At 38.8% G+C, this 25,472-nt stretch overlaps 1 protein-coding gene across 1 annotated transcript in view; it reads right to left on the bottom strand.

Moving 5' to 3' along the window:
- BEGAIN (brain enriched guanylate kinase associated) overlaps positions 1-25,472 on the bottom strand; it is an 80,113-nt gene that overhangs the window by 4,242 nt on the left and 50,399 nt on the right. Inside the window, 2 exon segments of the mRNA XM_065636424.1 lie at positions 647-730; positions 4,207-4,314. Of these exon segments, the coding sequence (XP_065492496.1) occupies positions 647-730; positions 4,207-4,314 (192 nt within the window).

Raw genomic sequence — 25,472 nt, 5'->3', positions numbered from 1 at the left:
GACCTTCAACAAAGCAATACACATGAGGAAGGTGCTATTGCTTTGTGTAGGGCTTGCATCCCTAAAGACGGTCTTGTTCACTGAGATAATATTTGCCTCCCCTTCAAGGAGTCTGTTCTCAAGCCCAGTTTCCTTGGAAGCGAGGACTACTAATTAAAGTCTACACCTTGGAAATCAATCATTCAGTGCTCTGGTTGCTTTAGAGAAAGATATTTGTTCTGTCAGTCCATTTTAAAATTCAGGTTTAGAAATTAGCTGGACTGGAAAATAGCTTCAGGAGGAAAATTGATTATATCAGAATCTCTGATGCCTGTAGATTGTCATTTCCCTACTCTCACCCCCCCGCTTGCCCCCTGCATTTTGCAGTCTAGTGTTCTCAACACTTTGGTTTTGCTAAAATGTTTTTCATGTGATCAGGGCAGGCCCATTCTACCGGACAGCCTAGGTTCTGAGGAAGAGTGTACCTTCCAGTTCCATCACTTGCTGTGGTTTTGTCAGCACAGAGCACCAGCAAATGCACAAGCCCAAGGGTGGGTGGAATCTAAGCCTTAAGGGCAAACAAGTTCTGGAATTGATACATGTAAAATAACCTGTTTTCCATAAAATATTTATTTATTTGAATATTCACCAAGTTCAGTCACATTACCTCCGAAAGCTTATGTGCCCTGTCGTAATTCTTGCTGCATTGGAGCAACTGAGCAGCTAAATTGCAGTCCTTCCTATAGAGCTCCTAGAAAAACAAAAAATAGCCTGTTTTTTAAAGTCTGCAAGTAGCTTGTGGCTTTCAGCCGTTGTTTCATGCCTGAGCAATCTTTCAAAAATTGACTTTGGGGAAATTTGGAGCATACTTCAACTTTTAAATACATTAAGATTCTGTGTTTCTTGCACAGTCCTGAGATGTTTGCCCCTCTTACTCCTTGAGAGCAGACAAAATTACTAAAAAGAGAATTGTGAGAACTGTTACTACAGAACAGTAATCTGAATTTCAAAAGATGGATACTTACCATTAGGAACTGGACTTTGTATTGTTAACATGCATGGCTCTATGAAGGCTAAAATAAATCTGATCTTTTAAACAAAAAGAAAATGTAAGAACAGACAACTTTTACTGAATTTTATCCAGATCAGCACTAAGACACTACTTTAGAAAATGCTTAAATAGTTTTATGAGACTGTGGGAGAAATTCATTGCAGAAATACACATTGTATTGTTTTTTAAAAAGATGGCCTTCGTCTTATGAAACTTTCTTGCTGGTTCCTGGCTCCTTTCATGTCTTGCAGAATGCAGCTACACAAACATATTAAATCTCACTGCAAATATTTGATACTGCAGAACAGGGTATTTTTACTGAGTAAGGAATTACCATGAGTATTCCACACAGGGAAAAAGAGAATTTAAACAAGCCTCTTATACTATTTTTGTATTGAATGGCTCCCACAGCCTATTTAATGGGAAAATTCAGTACATAGATTTGCCCTTCAGCTAAAGTTAATTTAGCACACATGACTATAACTGTATCCTTCAACCAGTATCTTTGGGTCCCTGGAGGTAAGAGTTGTATGTTGCTTCTAATCAAGGTGCCATTAAAAACCAAGTTGGCTTCAGAAGTTGACTCTATGGGTGGGCATAGATAAGACAGACAAAGCACAAAGGTACTATGGACACGAGGCTGGGTTAACCTGCAAAAATTAGAAAATGCTTATAGAAAAAAGGTGTTGAATACTGAAATGATTTGAATTTTCTTTGGTGCTAGTATTTTAATTTTATCATATGCAGATTTTTACTGTTCTACTTGTTCTTTGCAGAACTGATAAAGAAATTTTCTATGAAAAGGAAAGGTGGAAATTCTCCTTGTTTCAAACACAATTTTAAACCTATTCTGTAATAACAGATACAATGAGATATTCCTGGGAGTCTGTGAGGCATGAAGGTAGTAAAAGTGTTTTTTCTATGATCATTAGTTCATTGTATCTTCATATTCAAGGGTCTTTAGATACTCTTTTGTCTGTGTGTGTCTATATGAGCTTTTATACATGCCACTTCTGCCTTAAATGTACTGGGGAGATACATTCATTTATGCAGGTCTTAGAATTTATATTTGTACACACTATTTTTATTCCTGAAAACAGGTGCAAACAGTAGGAATCCAATAATTTAGAAGCAAAATCTGTTGCATGTGCAAGTGATTCTGACATGTTACATGCACATTAAACACATAATATATTGCTGCACAATATACAGCACAAACAAGTACTCCAAGTTCCATATGGCATTAACAGGCACACAAAAAATTAAATCACTCCAAAATCTAATCCTTTCTTCAAAAGCTGTGAGGCTCTGTTTCTGTGAAGCAGTTGTCATGGAGAGCACAAAAAGTATTTCTGGCACTTTATTTTTAGCAGCTTTAAAAATTGCAACAGAAAAATTATATGTGGGTTGAATGTACCGTGTGTACTTTGCCCTCAACATGCTGGGACATGCCATGGGACTGGGGTGACTTTCTGTCCTTTAATGTTTATCAGAATGGAAACTAGCCATATCTGTGGCAACTAGAAAAATAATTGGCAATTAATGCCAAAAGTGTTCTTCATAGTCTAAGACATGTTTTTGCATCAAAATAATCATTTTACATATCTGTCAGAAGAAGAAGGGGAAATATAATCAAAAGAAGAAATATTGTCAAGACAAAAACCTGTTCTCCCCATGTAGGATTCTTCAGTTTAACACTGTCTCTACTTATTAGGCATAATATTATTTTTTTTCATAGTTCTTTATTTTAGAATTCAGAATTTAACCTTTAACTCGTCATGCTGCACAACTAAGGGTAGAATTTTGTTTCTGAATCAACCTTGATTATGAAGAAGTGGTACTGTTATTTGAGGCTTCTCGACTGTACTCTAATGTTCAGTGTAGTTCAGAATAAATCTTGAAAGAAAAATACTCTGTAGTTCAGTCCAGTCTAAGCTGCCTTTTAAAAGCTATGATTATTGAAAACACTTCTTCAAATCTAGGCTCAGTCCTGACTCAGAGAAGTAGTGTAAATGCATGAATACTTGTTGGGAGAGTGTTACAATATTTTCCCTTCCATTTTAAGCCTGAAATAACTCCACTGATTTCAGACGAATTATTCTGGATTTATACCTGTGTTTCTAAAACCTAAATTTAGTCCACTTCATTTGCCAGGTTCCTTTAGTTACAGCTATTAGAGTTATGAACTAACCATTGTTTCAGCACAATTTCTATAAAAAATAAATGGCCAGATTGTGAACTCTTTGTTTCCGCTGGAAAGCTATTAATCACATAGGCACAATTCACATCAACAGTCATATTAATGGGATCAAATGCTCCCTGCCATGATTAAGAGTTCATATGAAATATGGGAAGATCAAATGTAAGATGCTGAAAAATAAGTGCTAAGAGAAACATGTCTTCTGTAGATGAATTTTATATTAGGTGTCTAAGGAATGGCACAATCATGAACTAAATGCCTGCAGTGTTCCTTTCTTTGCTGTCTGTTTTAGGTTTGTTCCTGGAAGGTTTTCATGAGCTGGATTGCCAGCTGCAGTGTACGTACCAGTTTTCAGCAGTGTTTAATGAGATGCAGAGTGACAATTGCCAGAGATGTTCCCTGTTTTGTTCTACACAGAAATCGTTATATTGTTACACATGAACCACAGCTGGGAAAAACCTGGCTCCTGATTCCCGAATAATTGGAGTGACCAGGTTGGGTTAATTGTGTCTTCTGCTAGTAGAACTCACTTGTGCTGAGTATCCCATTTCCAGAGGAACTGCAGGAAATGTCAGGCTCTACCCTGTACCTAAAATCCTTATGATGAATCCTCACCCCATACATGTGTCCACGCAATAGCTCTGAGCATGTACTTCCACCAGTTTGCTCTACTACACTGGAACCAATGGCAAAATCAATGTGGCAATATTGCCATTTCTTGGAATATTGTTTTCATCTGTTTTAGGTTAGACGTAAGGAAAAAAATATTAGTGAAAAACCTCACCACAACACCATATCATAAAGAGAACTGAATTTACAAAATTATGTGAACAATCAAACATGAATTTTAGCTGTCAAGGTGACAAGTTACATTTTACATAAACAATAAGAAATTATTCTATAGTTTCCTGGAAAGTGCATGGCCTAATTTATTTCTGAATATAATCTCAAGACGTATCCATAATTAAATACTTACATTGTCTTCTGACAACTTATCTATTGTCACCTTGGCCTCTATTAAGTGATTATTGAGTGCAATTATTTCATGGCTCAAAGCCCGTTTTTCCTCTTCGTAACGTTGACCCTGTATAGAAAATGGAGTAGTCAGTATTTTTGCTGCTGTCAGAATATTTCAGAAAAAGGTCCAAAGGTTGATGTCATTCTCAAATCCAGGGAAAAGCACAACAGATTAATATATTTTTTTTCTATTTTTGCTATTTTCTATCAGTAGATTCGGCAACGTATTTCGAAAATGTGGAGGTCAAATCGAACTCACGTTAGAAACCTTCACAAGTCTTTAGCTAGTCCATGCAAAAATGTTAGCTTGAGCATCAGCTATTCCTTATTCACTACAGGGCAGGTTTCTAACCTGGAATCGACTTGGGCTGCTCTTGGCTTTTGCCTGAAGAATATTTCACTTATGCCATTAGCTCCCATTCTCGTAAGCGAAAAAGAACGATACTTAAAAAGGAAAGTAGCTGCGTTCGAACCAATTTCATTTTGGTGGTTGACTGTTCTGGCTGCTTTAAAAACCCTGAATGAGGTTGTTCATTTCTCAAGATGAATGTTTGCCTGATTGCAGGGTTAACGCTCATTAGCAGAGTGTGACCCACTGTGGGATAACAGGAAAATAGTCTTCAAAATTCTCACTGCCCGCTAATTTAATCTTGTTACCAGTAGGCTGTAACTCTGCATTATTAACACAAAGAAATCAGTGTAAAAAGAAAAGTGCCACTGGCCCTTCACGTACTGTGTTCCATTTTCGTGTTGCAGTGTATATTGCACCACCTCATATATCAAAAATTGGTTTGTAGCATTTATAACCCTCTCTCCAGTCTTATATTAGTATTAAAAAGTATGATAGCTTCTGAATGCTCTAGCTGAGATCAAGGCATCTTCCTTGTGCTCAGAACTGTACATGACCAGGTAATGAGAAGGTCTGAGAATTATCTGAAGGGATATTTTAGAAAGCAGCGTTGCAGTAGGAACAGAAAGTAGGGTAAACTTTAATACACATCTGTTTTGTTTGCAAACTCATTCCAGTGACAAATTCACAAACTCACTTCCCATTCTAAAATTGTGAGAGTCATTTGTGAAGGACTTTCTCCAGCAGGATGATTGTATTAGCTACTGAAATTTCCCAAATGCCATATTGCCAGGGTCACACAAAAATCTTCCATCAACACACAGTCAGCACTGTCAGCTAATTGACAGCAATGGGAGTTGTGTGTTTTGAAGTCCAAATGAATATCAAGGTTAATTATCCAGCTGCAAAACACCAGGCTATATTAAGGAAGGGTGATTAAATTGAAAGTGGCAACTCTCATCCCACGTTGCTATTTAAAGAAAAACACCTTCTCAAATGGTCTAAGCAAACCCGTGGCTTGCTTTAAACAGTGCAGATATGATTAAGGTGTCTTTGTGAAGGTCTGGACTGGCCTGTTTTAATGTCAGCTTTTCTACGGGCCATCTGTTCCCTGCTGTTGCAAGACCTCTGTTCTGACAGCCCAGCTCTGGTTCAGGCTTGACACCTCTCCCGTCCTGGTTCCCACTGATCAGGTCCTCCTCCCAGCTGCCTGGAGACTATATCATGGAAAGCCAAAGCGTAGTTTTGAGAGCTTCCAAGAGCTCCAACCTCACTGATCTTAGGGGCTGTGTTTTTTAATTAGGTGGATCGATGTGGTTTTATATGAGGCCTTTAACTTGCATTGATTTTATTGTGAACTAAAAAAACTAGGCAATTTGTAAACCTCCTGTACATCTGTGCACCTCTAGAAATCTGTCTCCTTTGAGAGTATGACTGAAGATTACATTTTCAAAGGTATTTAGCTGTGTAATGAGGTAGACAAGTGCTATATTGGGATCTCCAGCTACCTAAGTACCTGAGAAAGATGTGTCCCCTCAATTTGCCAAGTCATTTCATGCTTCCATAGGGTCTAGGCCCACTGAGCACAGACTTATTCTTCCAAATAACCATTTATGTTGAACAATTTATTAATCCTTGTATGAAAATCTGTTGTCAATGCCAGGGCAGCTGATTCGTAGGAAGCCCTTTTGCTCTCTCTCTGATTTCAATAAGTGTTGCTCTTGCCTAACTAAATTGAACTTGGCTCAATATATTCTATAGTTCAGGAAGATCACCTGATCAAGGATTTATAGTCTTCAGCGTAGAAAGTAGCTCATAAAAGGACATCAGATTCAGGCTTTGGAAGCAGTATTTTCCATTGCAGAGTAATGCTGAATCTCACAGAATTATGCTTTCATTTTATTTCAGTTACTGATGACTTTTGGGCTGATGTTTCGCAGGCTTTTTACCTGACCAACTCTGACTTCAACAAATATTGTCCACCAGTAGATGCTGGCATCTTTCTCTTGAAATCGCTGCTGTTGACATGAGCAAAAAGTCTGTCACACTGTGACAAAATGAGAGAGCCTAAGGGTGGACAGGAACCTGAAAGATTTTGACATATTGACCACATACTATGTGTCCATCTTACAAAGTTCAGGGCCTCAGCCAGATGTTATTGTGGTCCAGTGGCGGCAGCAACAGAGCAGAGGCTTAATCCTGACATCACTCTAGGGAAAATGGTGCAGCCGGAAGAGAGAGCATTGTAGTGCTGGATCACTGAATTAAAAGCGTTGCTGGTTACTAGGGACTGCAACTTTGAGCCCTCCAGTTGCACTTGGACAATCATATTTTCAGCTTTGGGTACAAAAGACAGAAGGGGATGAATCGAGGACAGAAATAATGATATCAATGCTATGACTGCAAGTTACAAATAGAAATGCTTATTTTATTTAAACTACTTTTGAACGGACCTCTCCATGGTTACTGGATTTTAGGTGTTTGGTCCTCCTGCTCTTCCATAAGGCCGGTGACCTCACATGTCTCCTTTTGACATTGATTTCTGCTCTGCAGGTGCTGACAAATTGTCTCTCAAATGCTGTTATTGATATGCCAATAGCTTGCAGCTGGGCTGAAGGCTCCTAAAGTCCACTCCAAAATGCCATAGCTATAGCCTGCAATGGACTGAGCTTCTGGTGGATCTTTGTTCAGAAGTCTTTGTTGAGTCAGCTCAGTGTATTTTGCCCCTGCCCTCTTGCCCAGTACAGAGCAAGCCTAAAAGAATGCAGCTCCTTAGTGTCTGACTAACTTGACAGAACTGCAGTCATGTGCCCATGTCTGAGTCAGATCAAATCATACTGCGGGTGACTTCAGCAGTGTACAGCACTGATATTGATGTTGGGAGAACCAAGCATTTGGAGCCCTTGCTCCTACCCGGGATTTGACATGAGCCTCATTGCTGCCTTCTCGGATCTGATGAAGGAATTGAGTATCTGCTCTTCACAATGTGATCAAATTTTATATCTGTATCTATATCTATATATATATCTCTATATATGTATATAAGATATTGCCTCTGCCTAGAACCTTGTTTTTCTTATACTTGGTATCTATCACAGTGACAATATCCATTATACCTTCACAGATCCATAAAAATATCAGGTGTGACTTTCAAAAGTGTTCGGTATCATCTAGTCCCTGCACCAGTTATTTGTGGTTTAAGTGGGCTGAAAAGGGTTTTGGTAGGTGGGTATAGCATGAAATAATTAGCAGATCAGTGTGATTTGGAAAGTTACAAAAGCCGGACGAAAAGGTCTGCTTTTCTTGTGTATTAGTGGATCCACAAAGGTTCCTGCTCTAGTACTTCAGCAGAAATGGAGCAGCCTAAAAGTTGGCTGTCTCTCTGGTCATGTTTCAGTCTCCACTCAATGCTTTCCAGCAACTGGAGAGTGTCCTACTGTAAAGCAGTGTCAGACTATTAGTCATGGCTAGGATGATTACTGTCATCTCTGCTGTCCTGTGGGAGCCTTCACTAAAGGTCTTTTGAAATCAGTCTCAATTTTGCAAATGAGCAGTGCTTGTCTATGTAAATGTCAGCCTTTTCAAACATGGCAAAGTAGATCTGTTCTTTATGTTCCTGTATGGAACATTTCAATAGATGGCATGTAAATGCTAGTGTGAGAATCATACAGTGGTAGTAGCGACCATCAAGGCAGGCCAGCAGTGTTCCATGGGAAACACCCCTGAATGACAAACAGAAAGAGAGACTTGTTCTGTTACAAATGTCACCAAAGTGGCAGTGGTATCCCACCTTGAATGCCTGGACAGCGGTTTACTGCAAGGTCTTTTGATGTGGAATACAGGCAGAACTTTGTTCCCTTTTTTCTTTAATACTGTGCTTGTTCAGAAGGAATATAGCACTTCCACAGGAGAAATTCCCTACCTTTTTGGTTGAGTGTAACACTATTAACTCAGTACTTTTCTCACAGAGCACCAGTCATGATCTTTTCATTGCAGATATTGATAGGTGCTGTAAGGTACCTGCTAAGTAACTGCAATGTGTTTACTGTTGTTCTGTGGATGGTAGTTGGCAAAGAAGTGCTTGTGGGAGCATACTTTCAAAACAAAGTCTGTATATTTTTAGGTGGTATTTTATAATCTCATTGAAATCATCCTATGAAGGATAAAATAATAACTGAAGATGACACAAAACTGGGAGGAGTAGCTAGTACACCAAAGAGTTGTTCTGCCACCCAGAGGGACCTCTACAGGATGGAGAAATGGGCTGAAGTTCAACAAAGAGAAGTGTGAGATCCTGCACCTGGGGAGGAAGAACACCGTGCACCAGTATAGGCTAGGGGCCACATAATTGGAAAGCAGCTTTGCAGAAAATGACTTGGAGGTCCTCGTGGACTCCAAGTTGAACATGAGCCAGCAATGTGCCCTTATGGCAAAGAAGGTAACAAGAGCTGTGCTGGGAAGTGTTACCAGCAAGTTGAAGGAGGTGGTCCTTCCCCTCTATTCAATATTGGGAAGGTCACATCTGGAACATTGTGTCCAGTTACGAGATAGATATAGACATACTAGAGACAGAGTCCAAAAAATGTCTGGGAAGATTATTAAGGAATTGGAGAATCTCTCATGAGAAAAAGCTGAGAGAGCTGGGACTGTTTAGACTGGAGAAGAGAAGGCTCTGGTGGGACATCATCAATGTATATAAATATCTGAAGGGAAGGTGAAAAGAAGAGAGAGCCAGGCTCTTTTCAGTGCTGCCCAGTGACAGGACAAGAGGTAATGGGCACAAACTGAAACATAAATGGTGAGATCTCAACATCAGGAAACACTTTTACTGTGAGAGTGACTGAGCACTTGAAAAGGTTGCCCAAAAATGTTGTGGAGTTTCCATCCTTGGAGATACTCAAAAGCTGCCTGGACATGGTCCTGGGCAACCTGCTCTAGGCACCTGAGCATGGGTGTTGGACCAGATGACCTCCAAAGGTCCCTTCAAACCTCAACCATCCTGCAGTTCTGTGATATCTGTAACTGATTATGACTACCACACTTCACTTAACTGCTGTGATAACTGGTAAGTGGCATTTGGGGTTGTTATTATATAGGGTATTTTAAAATCCTTCTATTAGCAAACATGTCTGCCATGGATGTTCTGCAAAGATGACAATATATAATTAATACAGGTCCTGATAAAATAGGTCCTGATAAAACACGAAAAAGGTATGCATTGGATATGGTATAAGTTCATTTATGTTTCTCCCTGGTATTCCGTCAAGACTTCAGACAGACCTCAAGTTATATTTGATGCATGTGAACGCCTGTCTTTTGGAGTCAGTGAAGCATTGCCTAATTATTAGTGAAAATTACACTAAGAATGGAGGATGAGGGTGTGTTATCTATCACAAAGAAAAGGCACCCAGATGCTCCATGCATTCTCAATGACAGTACTTCAACAATGAGTGAGGATGAATTTGTTTTATAGCATCTGTCACTGCATATCTTATATCCTCATGAGAAATACGTAAAATAGTCATCCCTTGTGGAACTGAATGTTGTGAAAGTATGCAATAGTCTCTCCCACAAGGTGTGGATACTTTTAACTGTTGCAGAGAGTAATAACGTAGCTTAGTTCAAGCTTATGTGAACTCTTCTTCCCACCCAAGTGTGTCATGGTCCCTGCTGAGCAAGACACAGGTTTGACATACAGTGACTGAACCAAGGGACCTCTTAGCTTGCTGGTGGAGTCTTAAATAGATACCAGGGTGGTGGAGGGGATGACTAGGCCAGGGGCATATCTAACAATGTAAAGAAAACAAGAATGAGAAAACTTGTGGTGGAAACAAGACCTTTTTTCTATTGTAACTCTTAAAGTTAACAGTTCTTCTATTTACAGTACTTCCCTATAGACCATATGCATAACATATGTTTTATCAATTGGCTCATAAAAAAGCAAAATATGGTTTAGATTTGCAGATATCACTGGGTATTCTCTGCAGTAATTCATGATTTTAAGCATTACCGCATGTTAGTTTCTGCTCTGCAGATCTTCACGTTGTTATGACAAATTATGCGTTTGTGTCTGTGCATGTTTATGGATGCTTTGGAGCTATGTGAGTTTTTCTGACAGTTTAGAGCCTCGCTATGGATATCTCCTACTCACACTTGCTTGCACCCATGGGCAGAAACTGTAATAAAACCAGTGAACTGACAGGATGAGAACAAGAAGTAAGAATAATGAAAGACATTTCAATGAATAATGAAACTGTATCAACTGATACCAGGTCATGACATGATCCTTGGGGTGCAGGATTTTATTCTGATCATTGCCTAAGAGCATTATTCAGTACGTATTTAATTTTTGGATTTACTTCTTTGTATAACAGTCTTATTTTCGTTTAACAGCAAAATGAGTATCCAAAGGAGCTCTTCACTTAGAGACTCACTGGCCCCACAAGTCTGTTAAGAATGTGCATCTTTACAAGTAACTAGAGAAAAAGAGTCAAATGTTTAGCTAATCTGTTAGGTAATTCTTTGTCAAGTTGCAAACAAATCTGCAGGAACCTATAGGGATGTACGTAGAATCTGTGGCAGTACCCTGGTTGCACTCGGTGATGCACCATTGTCTCATCTTTGCTTCTCACTGTGGTAATCCCCAGGACACCCATCCTTGTCGCAACACCTCTTCATAATGCTATAGGCCCTGGCTTTCAGGAATGATATTACATTACCATAAAGAGTAACAGTTAATTAATTTTATTTATTCTATGGTATGTTAGATATTTATTTAAAGGGATTTTCTGTTTCCCAGCTGCTGGTATGTTAGATATTTATTTAAAGGGATTTTCTGTTTCCCAGCTGCCAAGGGCACAGGCAAGGCTGCATTCTTCTGAGACAAATGTATGGCATTAAGGTTTTAAAATGCTCACTTTTCTGAGGCCTTACCTACTCCAAAAACTTATATCATGTTGGAGTTCTCCCACATAAAGACAATAGTGGCAAGACCATTATTCCAGTGCGACAGGCCTTTCTTATGATGAACACATGGGATAAAAGGAAGTGACAGTTGTATGAGCCGTGGGTTGGCTCAGGAAGAGACTTGATTATCTGCTCTTGCCATGGCTTAAGTTTTTTGCATTTTCTAACTTTATCTAGGAATTCATCAAAATAATTTAAAAGAGTTATGTGGTAATAGTGAAATGAAAGCAATATAGGCTTCAACTGAACTACTGGTAAGAAGCGAAATGTTTTGCAAAAAGAAAAAGAAGTTAGGTCAATAAGTAGCAAAGTAGAAATACCATTACTTCACGGCACACTAGGTGGGTTTGTCAGGCTTGCAGCTTGAAACTGTCATTCTAATGACTGATGGTTTAATGCTGAAATTTTCTAGCCGTGTAGGTTTGTCTCTGGAAATGAAGAAATTAGTGGAGAGAGGATATTGCTTAGAGTCTACTTAAATGGACTGGGAAGGGAAAGTTTCATTAATTTCTCTGAGTAAAGCAGTAAAATGGCCTAGGAAGGAAAATGTGGAATTGCAAAATTTGGAATCTCAAAATTTGGAATCTTATATTAGTGCACAATAATTTCAGATCTTTGTAATGTGCAAGTGAATTCTAATTAGAGTTGACTACTTAAGCAAGGGCGATTTCCCAACCAAACAACAAAACTAAGGTTAGACTATTTACAGTACTTTGCTCTTTAATACTTTGTTCTGCTCTAGGAATTTTTAAATACACATTTCCTGTCACCTCTTGACTTTTTTTTTCTAATAATTAGTTGTGTAGAAGAAAAATGAAACTCCCCTCCCCTTCCCTCTGTAATTGCTGTCTTAAAATAACTATTTAGCTAGATGCCCTCTCTTGGGAGTTAAGATATTTGTGTCTCAGAAATGTTTGCTCTGATTTATCACGCTCCTGTGGCAAGGCTGACTTTTCCTCTCTAGGTACATATTAGAACTCAAGTGTACAAGATCTGTTCTTGCAGCAGAGACTTGTGCTGAGCCAGATTTGTGCCCAAGCCCTGCCCAGTGGTGCCTGGCCAGCCCGGAACCAGCCACAGCAGCTCTGCTCTCCCTGCAGTGCTTGTCACGGTAGGAGCCCTGGTATTACTCTTATTGCTGTATTATTGTCATTCTGCCTCCTGACCACCCCAGCTCACATCTAGGGCTCTTCCTCTTCTTGAAATGAATCCTTAAAAACATGTCCACATCCAATGTGTATGCCTTTATATTCTGCTCTTTTCATCTGTTAAATCTAATATACATTGAAACATCAACTGGGATATTGATTGTAAAGATTTTGTAAGCTGGCTGCAAAATTGAGGGTGTAGTACAGGGAATAAGCACAATGCACTTGTGTGTTTTCTGTGTGAATCAGTCCATCCTTTTTTATTAAAAATATGTATATATATCTGCTATTTACTCTGTAAAATCTCATGTTGGGTAAAGCTGCTTAAGGTTTGGTGGTTTCCCCACACCTCAAAGCAACCCCAGCTCCTTGAGAACATTACGAGAAAATCCCTATAAGCTCTTTTCAAGTCAGATCAGGGGAAGTTCATTAAAGTAAAATATTCTGTTCAAATATCCAACCCTTCAGACTCTGCTAAATTGTGTATTTTTGGCAGCATCCCAATTCAAACTGCTATAACCAAGTACAATGACTATATTAAATAACTAGTGCCAAAAGGTAAAAAAAAAAAAAAAAAAAAATCATTACATAAATTGCTTAAACAAAGAGAGAATTTTACTTCCAGTCCTCCTAATATGTTACTCAAGTCTCCTCTGCCTCCTAACGCAGCCCTCTGCAGAGCTGTTTTGGTGGTTGCTGTTGTAGTGCTTTTTTATATGGGCTTAATTGTAACTCTTTGGAATTGCTGAGAAAGCCTGGGTGGAGGGACAGGCAGGAGTGTGCTGGAGAGCTGGAGTGAAGTTTGCTGTGTGGTTGTGGTCACATGAGGCTTTGCAATAATAGATATAGTCACACTTGACCCTTATATGACGGCCACTGTTTCTGCTGACTAGTGTTCGAGGAGTAAACTCTCCCGGTATAAGGAAAAGCTGCAGAATGGATGTCTCAGAGTACTGGTTAAGCTTTACTATAAAGGAAGTGCAACATTTCCTCCCCATCTGACTGCTGAGATCAAATCCAAAGAAAATAAAACACAGATATATCTTTATGAAAGGATTTGCTCCTACAAGCAGATAGGAAGCTCGCTGCTGTATGCTCCTTACATCGCTAGTGAGAGTGGTCACTTAAACTGTTGTCTCTGGAGTTTGTACAGATAGAATCATAGAACCATTTTGGTTAGAATCTGCCTTTTGGTCAAGAGAAATGTCATAACCTTTCTTCCGTGTCAGAAGATGATTGCTATATGGGTCGACTGTCTTACTTGAATCAGCTCTACTCTTCTCTGTGCCATTTCAGAGCTATTCTGGAATTTCATTTGTCTTCTTAACTGCTCTGCATTATGCTGTAACTTCACAGTCTTTTTTTTCAGGGGTGAATCTGGTTTAAGAGACCTTTGCTGACACACAGCAGTCCATGGCCCCATCAGCTGTGTTGGCACAACTTCGTTGCCATCCTGAAAGCCTGGCAGGTGAAAAATAAGCCCTTAAAATGGAAAAAATCCTTTGTTTGGGAAAGAGGTCTTTTAAGCTGTCTTTGCCATAAAAGAAAGTGTACACGGATTCAATACCCTCAGTATTTCTTCGTGGCGTTCAGAAATCTGGCTCCCAGTCTAAATATTTTCTGGTATCTCAAGATTCAGTTTCTTTGACCCTAGAGCTTTGCAAAAATTTGAACACTGTGATTTCTTGATGCCATTTATCATAGCTATTAATATATCTCCTAATAATATTAAGTCTTTAAGGTATTATTTTCACAGCAGCTTATAAATATTAATATCCTCTTCAGCAGAGGCTAAGGCAGACCTTCCCTTATTTATATGTCTAGAGTGGTGTTGTCCAAGTCTAAGCCAGTCACTTTCCTGCCTTCCTTCAATCAGCATAGAGATTTCTTCAAAGCATGAAATTCCTGATTGTATAGTGGTTTTTTGAGCATTATTGGAGAAACAGTTCTCCAACAGTGCCTGCTTCTTTCCACTGGCTAATTGAGATGCTGAGGATATAAATGCTTCAGACATCTACATGCTAAAGAGATATTTAGCTTTTAGATGCCTAAAACTAGGTAAAATGAAGCTTATTTTAAGCAACTAGCTCAATGTCATACAAATAATTTTCGGCATAGGCAAGGACTGAATCCGTGTCTCTCAAGATGTAAATCCTGTAATTCATGAGAAGCTCACTTGTCTGGGTCTGTAAGTGTCCCTAGGGAAGAGGAGCATGAAGGGATTTTGCAAATAGCTGAGACAGGCTTTCAGTAAGTTGATTGCGAATGGCCTATTGCCAGTTTTGATGGGAAAACCTCAAGAAATGGACAATATGCTACTTCCCTGGGTAACAAGACCTCTGTGCCTCTGCATTTGCAAACATTTTTCCCCATTTGAATAGGTCTGGTTCCTGACTGTAGTCATCATTCTTCTTTTGTCTGATTAAAAAGCTCTCTGATATTTAGCATTTTCTCCCTGTGAAGAAATGTATTTGAGTCAGTTGCTTTTCTTTGCTACACTAAACAAGTGATCTCCCTGAGTCTCTTGCTGAGGCAATTTCTTTACTTCTCAGTCTTACTTTTTAAGTTGTCAGCCAGCTTGAGTGATTTTCCACACCCTTTTAAAAAATGTGAATATCAGAACTTCATCCACTGTACTCAAACTGGATTTTCCCTTGTCTGAAACTCTGGCAAAATCATCATTCTAGTCTATTCACTTTTTCCATGGCTATAAAAATACTATGTTTGTCGTCTTTGTCATGGCACGCTGCTGGGAGCTCATGTTGAATTGTGCAGTCAGTGTGACTTTCAGAGTCACTGACCTTTCCTGAGTTACTCTTTTCCAGATTACGGCCCCCACCCTCCACTTCCCACTCCCTGTTTTTTTGATACGATCTGCAAAGTATCTCTGTAGATTTTATGCTTCTAGTTGTCTGTGGGAAAAGATATTTTGATTGAATGGGCACTCATCACCAGTTAACAATGTTACTAGCCCTTTTATCTCATTTTATCAGCAATAATTTTATGTTTACTTTTAGGACACTGTTGAAAACAGTGATTAATGCTGAGAACTGTACCGGTCACTGAGCGGTCCTGATCCAGCCCTCTGAAAAGACTCTTTTATAATGGAAATACTCCGGTGTCTACTACTTTTTTGAGATGGCTTTCAGTCACTTTGCAACTCATCTACTAACTGCTTTGGATACTTTACCACTGTGGCTTTTTAATCAGAATCCTATGAAGGGACACATGCCATGTCTTACTATCCAAGTATCTGTACTTGATTGCCTTTGCTACAGAAACCATGGTTTATTTAAAAATTTTTCATAAAAATGTGTTGACTTCCATTATTTATACTCCTGTGATTTAATTTTCCAGTAACTGACCTTCATGAACAACCATTTTGTTTTGTACAACTTCTATTTACCTCATTCTATGCTTGAGCTCTTGGATGTTGGTGCAGATGAGAATTTTTTTCAACCTCTCAGCATTATCCCGACATTCAGAGACTTATTTAAAATAAACATCAGCTAAACTTTAGTATGTGCTTTTAATTTAGCTTGGAGCTGGAAGTTCTTTTAGGACTCTTAGGTGGAAGTTTATGTAGGCTGCTGGTTTTTGTATTTAATAAGACATATTGGTCAACATCGTCTGTAGTTTCCATTGAATTTGGAAGTTGGATTGCCAACAATAGTAAAAAATTTTCTGGCTTAAAGCAAAATGTGGCACAAGAGCTCTGCCTCCTGCTAACAACAATTCAGTGAAGAGGGAAAGATGCTCTTGTGTTTTTTGGCCCACGTGATAAGGCAAGGACTTGAAATGGCATGAAATGCCCCAGTTACGTGAGATGGAGATGTTTTCCAGCACAGGCAGTCTGAGATATAGGCTTTGCAAAGCTGATGTAAGAAGCACATGACAGATACACTATAGTGAGGAGGGAGCTGCTTCATATTTAGACAACTCAGGGACACAGAGACAAGGTGGGAGGACTTTACTTAGCATTATTGTCCCTGAGCTTTGAGGTAGCCCAGCAGCAGAAGCGTTTAGTATATCTCTGGGTGCTACACCAACTGATTTTGAAAAACTCTTCTGCAAAGCATCGGAAACTCTGTCTGTAATGAACCTTTCAGTTCAACCTTAACACACTTGATTTATTTTTTTAACTGTGCTATTTGTTGAGTGACATTGCTTTGAAAGTTAATTACTGCTTATAACTATTTCATTTACTTTCAGACGCAGCTCTCTGGGAAAAACTGAAACCAAAACCCAATACTCAAAGCCAAACCAAAATACAAAACTTCCTGGTAAACAGACAATGTTAAAATGAATTGGTTTTAATTCGCACTTTTAGTATTTTTTTCACCTTCTCTAAGGGGTGATCCTTCAGTCATGGATGCTGAAATCATTTAACAGCTACTTCCTTCCTGCCAAGTGAAAACAAAAGGCCCTAGGAACCTGGCATGTAAAATATTGTCTGGCATTTAGAAGATTAGAACTTAGGAAGAAACATTATGGGGACACTCTTTTTAATCATAAAGTCTGGGAAAGAATGGAAAATATTTGTCAGAGAATACTGCCACAAAATTAAAGGTTGTAGGCCAGACCCAAAGGCATTGCTTTGGAAAAGTCCATATCCTTCTCCTCCTGTTGCTTGCCTTCTGATTCCTTCCACTCTCCATCTCACTGTTGTTAAAAAGTATTCCTAGGAACATAGTTTTAAATTCAGGAAACTTTTCATCTCATTAGTAAGACTTTGTCTTCAACTTTTGTTTTACTACTTTTGTTTATTACTTGGTTTACTGGCTTTTGTTTTCCTTTTATTTCCACATCATTCTGTTTGAAAGTGTCCTCCACACAATGTGGTACATTGCATTTACTAGTCATCTTCAGAACTGAAATCTAATTTACTGGTCTTTTTCTAAGGCTTCCTGTCATAACATTTTGTGTTTTAGGAGTAGATACATAATTTGCTTTTCAGCTATTGAGGTCTGTTTATGTGGAAGGACACTAAAGATGATTCTTATTAGTGATAAGAAATTTATATCAAGTTGTTAGACAAATTCTCTGATTGCCAAAACGGCTCTTTTATCCTAATTTCTAGCTATAGCTTTGAATCTTAACAAACAATCTTTCCATTTTGAGAAGAGAATGAGAGAATGAATACTCTTCCCATGCATTAATATATTTGAGGTGATTAAGACACTAACCTTCAGACAACCTGACTGCTGAAAACTAATGTTGGATGCCCATGCACTAGTCTCAAGGTTTAGCAGAAGACACAGGTGTCATTCTTAGAGGGGAGAAGGTCAAGCACATTCTGCATCAAAACTTGTTTAAATTCCCTTCTCTAACCTGCTGTGCTAGAGAAAAGTATTGGTGTGCTCCAGAATATAGCTCTAGTAAATGGCTTTAAGTCATCAGAAAAACTAAAGCTTGGCTTCCTCTCAATTTACTTGCTATAGCTCTAGGAAAAAAAAATCTAATATAGATATTTTAAAATATGTTAAAGTAGAATTTAATTCAGGCAAGTAGGAGGAAAAAACCCAACTTTCATTGCAGGAAATGGGAGATCTATACTATTTAAACTTCATCAGAGCCTAACTGCTCGTGGTGATAAAACTAGGCACTATTGGAAGGTACAGAAACACTTCCTACCAGTCTCACATGATTTCAAAGTCCATATTTTCCAGCAGATTAGATACAGAAGGTTGATTCTAAGCAATGTCCTAGTTGCTATTTGATTGCTAACAAAAATGCAACATAAGAGCTGGCATGAGGTGCCATGTAAGGTTTTAGATTCTCTAGATCTGTCTTGTGTGAAAATGCAGGCATTCATAAATAATTTAGCGAACCCAGTCAAAGCAGCATATTTTTTTAATAGGCTTTCTAGGCCAGAAAGAAGACCACTGTGATCAGCTCATCTGATCCATCTAGTTCATGCCATAAACATTTCAATCAGGAAATCCTGTTTTTGAAAAATCCATTTTTTTTTTCTCTATTGTTGAGTACCTGCCTGAAGATCCTGCAGAAAGGTGGCCAACATTTCATGAGATGCTTCTTGCCTAGTTGAAGAAGGCTGAGTCCATACATGTCCCCAGTGTGCCCCATTGCAGTAAGAACCACCCTCAAAGTGGCTCACTGCTCCACATAGTTGAAGGTCAGTACCAGATCAGCACTTTGAGTTTGGCACTTTGTGAAAGCTTTGAGCTGTGGCAGGCTGCTCTGAACGGCCATATGAATCTGTCCAGTCTTCCCTGTGAAACCCTCAGGAGGGCTCACCCCAGATCAGCTTCAGTGAGAAGAAAGGCTGCATTGAATAAGGCCTAGAATCAGGTCGTTGACATGAGGGTGATTGGGAGTGTGAGGACTGTAGGAGAGATCAAAGGGAAAAATGAAAGTCAAACAGTGAGATCTTTGAACTCTACAACATGTTAATTGTCACTATGTATCACTGTCAAGTGACCACAGACCGGTTAGAAGTTTAGAATTGAAAACCTGAATGTATACTTTATAGGAACAAAAGCTCCTGAATTATGCAGCAGCCTAAAGTGTTCCTACTACACGTGACTCAGCTTCTCTATGCATTATTTAGAGAGTCCTATGATATCAGTCTGCCGCTATGTAGCTGCAATCTCTACCACCCATTTTCACTGTCATTTTTTTTACAAATCCCTAACTCTGATTGCAATCATTGGAAACAGTCCTACTAATGGACTTCTGCAGTATGCACTCATCTTCATCCAGCTTTGTGGCTGTCTCCAGCACCACTTTAAATATATAGTAGAACTGATGGTGACTCCTTTCTAATTTTGCAGAATGAAAGCTGGAATCATATTTGCATTTTTAGTCTAAGAAAAGGCTTCAAGAATTTATAAGCTCTGTGCTAGGGGATTATCTGGAAGATGTGGAGCAGCATAAGAACAGTAGGTTAAGATACTCAAGTCCTCTGTGAATAGGAATGAAGAGGTGGAAACAGCACCTTGCAAATGTTTAAACTACCTGTGAAGATAGAGCAGTATACCTTGACTCAGGTTGGCATTTTAATGTTAATGTGATGCAGACGCAGGAAAAAAGCTTGAGTTATTATTTCTTTCCAAGTTTCAATCAGAAAATCACTGACCAGAAACCACACATCTTGTACAACTTCAACAACTTCTGCATGTCTTGAAGATGTGTATTTCTTTTGTTGTTGTTGTAGTTGTGGTGTTGCTTAAATATAGTGGCCTGAACATTTAAAAATATTAAGGGATTTCCTCTAAGGTTCATTTTCCATTGTTCATATGTTGCTAAAAAATTTTCTTCAAATTATTACTAAAAAAGGTCTCTTCTGCATTTCAAAACACAAAGGACAAAACAGAACTTTAAAATAGAATTTGCTTTCCAGGCTTAAAACTGTAAAGCATTACTGTGCTCATAATACAAGTGAGATGCACAACATTTCTTTTAAAAGAGGATTACATATACAATAATCTCATCGGGAAATACTGTGGTGTCAAAACAGAGTTGATGAGAGAACCATCATACTTATGAGGATGAACAGGAATTTCCAAATTAAAGAACCAAGTGTGTGTGTGTGTACAATCCATCCAGCCTGAACCTTTTCATGTTGCTGATGTTAATTTCTCTCCTCTCCCCAATCTCGTTTTTAAAGGCACTTTTCAATTCTTCTGAAAGTGGGGGAAAAAATATGATTGCTTGTTTCCGTAGTGATTACAGAGGCAGACACTTCTTGACTACTGGGAAGAACTGCTGGATAAGAGTCAGAACTGAAAATAAGAGTCAGAATAGAAAATGTGTTTATTTTTTAGCTCTTCAATTACGTGCAATAATACTTCTCGATGACAATTACTATCAGGACCCATTCTCAAAGTTACTCTAAGTTACTTTATATATTAACCTGTGCAGGACTCTGAAAGTCTAACTATGAAAAACCAAGGGTTAACAATTACTGAATATGCTCCTGCTCCCTCAGGTTGAGCACAAAGGAACTTTAGTGATTAAATCTGGAAAATGAATGGCCTGAGAGTGCTGAGGAGCTACTTAATTCTCCTACCTTCAAATGCCTCCTGAGATCAGAATAAGTGAAATGTATTTTACCCTTTAGGAAAAATTAAAAATAATGTCAATTATCACAGTAATACTGGAAGAAAAACATGCAGGTGCCATATGGTGTTACAGCATATGCAAGCACTGCAAGGATGATCACTCACTGAAATGAACAGAAATTTTCTGCTGGGATGTTATTGCATTACCTAGTATTGCAGTAGTGCCTGGGAGACTTATTCATGGACCAGGATCCCAGTCAACAGCAAAATGCCATGCAGAGGAGAAAAATGAAGAGATCTCAACATCAGCAGGATCATTGTAGGTCTCAACTGCCTAAACATATCTGAGCTAAATCTCATGTTCTTGAATAAAGGAGCCTAGTTTTGTTTGTTAAAAGAACCCTTTAAGACTCATGCTATTCCATCTGCATCATCACTTTGTATTCATTCTTAAAAGATGACTCTTGCCCAAGACACACAATTCTCAATCTTCTTCAGCTGGTAGAAAATCTGGCAGGTTTCAAATATGTCATCTAATATACACACATTTTCTATAAACAATGCTCAAAGAGTGATGGATGGGGGCTGCTGCCTTGCACAGGCAATGCTGCCACAGAGATGCTGATGATCATCTAAAAATGTGGTTACATGGTGGTATTCAGAAGAATAGAAATTACCTTTTATATTCTATTTTAGGTACTGTTTCTACGTTTTTGTCTGGATATAATAGTTCTATATAAAAATAGAGTATGTTGGTAAGTCCTTCACTTTCTCTGTCCCCACTACCTCCTCTTTGCAAACAACCACCCCTGTCACTTTTGCATTAGCCAGACTGCAGCCAGATGGCTTGCAGCTGACTCCCTGACTTCTGTGAACTATCAAGGAAACAAGGACCTTTTTCTTCTGGCCTAGATTATTTTGGTTGTAAACCCCTGGTAGCCTTTATTTTCATTTATGGCACAAAACATGGCCCCTGAAAGAGTATATGATAAGAAAGAAAATTCGTCATCTGCTGAAGAGTAAACACATTCAAGTAGGTGTATCCAAGGAGAGTAGCCCTATCACTGCAGGCCTCTTCTGAAAATTTGGCCTTTTTTTCTGTGAGGCATGAAGGGCTTTGAAAATCTGGCGCTACACATATAAATGCATTGAATACAGAGCAACGCTGAGAAAATGCTCTGTTCATAACCAGGAATGCTTGAGGCCAAAGGTGCATTTGACCCTGTGAGTTGATGAGTCCCACTCCTTGCTATGGCAGGCAGCTGTGCTGTAAATCCTGACTGTAAAGTGATCACACTTCAGCATCAATGTAACTAAGCAGTGGAGATGCCCCTAATAAAAGTTGTTCTAGTCCTCTGGGGTTGTGCAACCTTTGTCTAATATCCAGCCTAAATTTATTAATGGCTAGTGTCTATCCATTTGTTATTGTAGCAGCAGTGTCCTTTAGTTTAAATAGCTTTTAGCCTCTGCCAAGTTTATAGAAACTTAGACTGATAAGTTTATAGAAAGCAGCCAAAATCCCCACAACTTTATTCTCTTAGGGTAAACAAGCCAGCATCTTTTACTCTCATTTCAGATGAGAAAGTCTTCATTTTCTTGATTATTGTAGTCTTGCTACAGACTGAATTAATCTTCCAGGCATCTGGGTGCCCAGGACTGCGTATTAGATTCCAGATGGCCTCATCATGGCCTGGTTCTCTAAAAATGCCCCACAAGGGACATCTCAAACCAAATTATTTTTACAGCTATGATTGACTAATCAAACCAGAATATTCTTTCTTTCTGGCAGCTCCAGTGGGCGATTCCTAATTTATAACAGATTTTTTGCACTAGTTTGAGGGCATAGCTTTGTCCTGCCTATGGGTGGGGGGCATGTACCTGAGCACACTGTTGTAGCTCATGTACTCAGTGGAGTAACACAGCCAATTCCTCCAGGAGACTGGTTCATGTTCTAACTGATGCTGGAAGTGCTTGTCTTTCCCTGTTGACTATAAAAGGAACACAGGAACTCCATGTTCCTAAATTGGGTTACTTAGTAGGGTGGGCTGAATCTGGCCAAAGATGTGCAGCACACACCTTTTAGTGTGTGCTACAAAATTTCGTCTTGTTCCTATGACTCAGGGGCATCCATTCTCTTGTATGCTTCCCAGTTGCCACCCTGGCAGCACAATTGCTGGGACTAATGTAGGACAACTGATCACTGATTGTAGAAAGGCCTTATACTGGCTTTCTCTGACCATAAAATGGCATGCTTCATTCCCTAGAATGTCAGTGGTTCAGCTGCCTTTTCCCCTAGCAAGATCATGTCCTGCTGCTCTGTGGTAATTTTCTATTTTATATCTGAATTTGTATGAGTTACTCTTTTTGCTTTGCTCCACGTGTCTGCTTCACTTCTTTTTGGGCTGTCCTAAGCACCAAATTCTCCACTCTCCTTTTAGATAGCTTCTTTTTTCTTGTCCCACTACTATTTACACAGACAAAGTTCCTTTTACTATATATTTTACTTTCCCTTGTGAAGTCCAGTTCACCTTGAGTTTTGGCATTTGTGACTTCATTTCTACGCTTCACGGCATACAAGTTTCTCCTTCCATGCCTTTCAGATGCTCTCTTTATTAAAAAATATTACCTGGGAGGCAAGTCCTCATTCAGCTAATCCCAGAACTGCTGTATACAATTTCCCCCTCTAATTTTCAATGCATAATCCCGTATCTTTGATTTCAAGAGCATTCCGGTCTTTTTCACATTCTAAGTTCTTGAATTATTTAGTCCATTTAAACAGTTCTTTTACTTCCTCTGAATTCTGTTAGTCCAGAGAAATATTCATCTTACTTTTTCTGAATTATTCTGTAAAATCTAAAGTCAGAGCTGCACATGCAAATCTGACATTACTCTGTCTCTAATGTATTTCTCAACAAAGTGTTTTTCTAAACATTAATTCTTTAATGGCAACCATTTGAGTGTTCCTGCAAGCTAGCAGTAGTTGAACTTCTCAAATTACCTTTACTTAGTGCGGATTATATCCCATTTACAACTGCGTGGACCTTTTCTGTGCACTGATCTCATGGTGCCATTGTAGTGACTAAGCAATCTCCTTTAATTGCACGCTGTGCTCTGTGTAGAAAGCACCATCAATAGACATTCTGATAAAAATTAGTACCAAATAAGGAAGAAAAGAAATGAACTTGTGTTCTGTCACACTTCTAACATAACTGTGGCTGTAGCTGTTCCCATGACAATCAGTGAACTAGTTTCAACCTAACCAGTACCCCACATTTCTATTTACTGGATTTTAGTTACTTTTTCTATTTTTGGGGGAGAATTATAAAAGAAAACACTTATGAAAGCTGTTCTTGCAGGCCATTCACATCACTATGGGATGAACAACTTCTCAACTTTTCCTCTAAGTTTATAAATATGGCTCAAAGTTATCTCTCTTAGCTTTGTGGGGAGGGAATGAAATAAAAAATTGGTACTCTTTACCCAGATCTCAGCCATCTAACTGGCTCACTTTCAAGCAGATTAAACTTATTGCATTGTAATTGTAAAGTGCATAACAGCAAAAGACCTTAGAAAAATTAGTGATTCATGTGTTAGATTTACAGTGCTATCCACAGCAAATAACTATTGCAGTTCCATTATTTCTTACAATTTCTTACCCAATTAAGCCCATTCCTTAGGCATATCTGTTTGTTCTAATACACCAGAGACTGAGCAGAGGATCTTTAAAACTCCAGATTTGAGCTAAAAATCCTCCTGGACAGGTAAGGCCTGGAGCAGACTGGTGACATACAGCACATGCTGACCACTGTGCTCGTCTAAAATAAAACATGGGTTAAGGACGCTGGTCAACAGGTTCTTTGGTTGACAGTTTGATTTCTCTAGTGTGCTCAACCATGTCTCCTCTCCTCTCCTCTCCTCTCCTCACCTCTCCTCTCCACTGGAATTAAAGCTAGCACCTTGGAGATCCATTTCTGATCATCCAGACAAACTTCGGTGAGATGTGTTTGATTTCTTTCACAGTCTGTATCTTGGGATGTTTGGCTTAAGATAATTTTAGCTCCTTGAACTGTGTTAAAGCAGGGCTGGGATTTCAACTATCCTTGTAGGAACTAATTAATAGGTCATAAACATGTCACTGGAAGAAAATATTTACCCTAAATTTTGAAAAGAAAGTAAATGTGGAGATTTTTTTCATCCTCATAGGAGGGAAAAACTCTGCTACAACACCAGTTCTGTGTACCTTTTAATTAGGTTATTTAATCAAGATGCTTTTGATCTGAACATTATTGTTCTGTATTGCAGTCTGGAGGGACTGATCAGTCTGAGATTCAGCTTCCCATAGATAACCAGCAGCACTTTGTTCCAACTACCTGGAAAAGCACTGCCTTAGAACATGGGGATTAATCTTGACTGTGTATTTCCGTTTCATTTCAATTATTTAACTGTTTGCTCACTGGAAAAGAAAATAAAACTTTACTGCCATTCTGAAAGGCTTTTATGTAGGCACCTGTGCATTTCAAGCACTTGGTAACTTATGTAGAATATAGGCTGGTGATTTAAATGGGAATAGCACTGGGAAAAGCTGAACAAATAAAATGGAACTAGTTCATTCATCATTTTAATAGCATTTAGCTTGCCTCATAAAGAAAGTGGCAGCTTTTATTGCTCACACAAGGACTTATGTCACTATTAAAGAACAATGCTTCAGCTACTTCTGCTCTAAACTGCAGTGTGAAAA

This window comes from Caloenas nicobarica, chromosome 5, assembly GCF_036013445.1.
Source record: "Caloenas nicobarica isolate bCalNic1 chromosome 5, bCalNic1.hap1, whole genome shotgun sequence".
NCBI lineage: Eukaryota > Metazoa > Chordata > Aves > Columbiformes > Columbidae > Caloenas > Caloenas nicobarica.
This window is presented reverse-complemented; position numbering and strand designations above follow the sequence as displayed.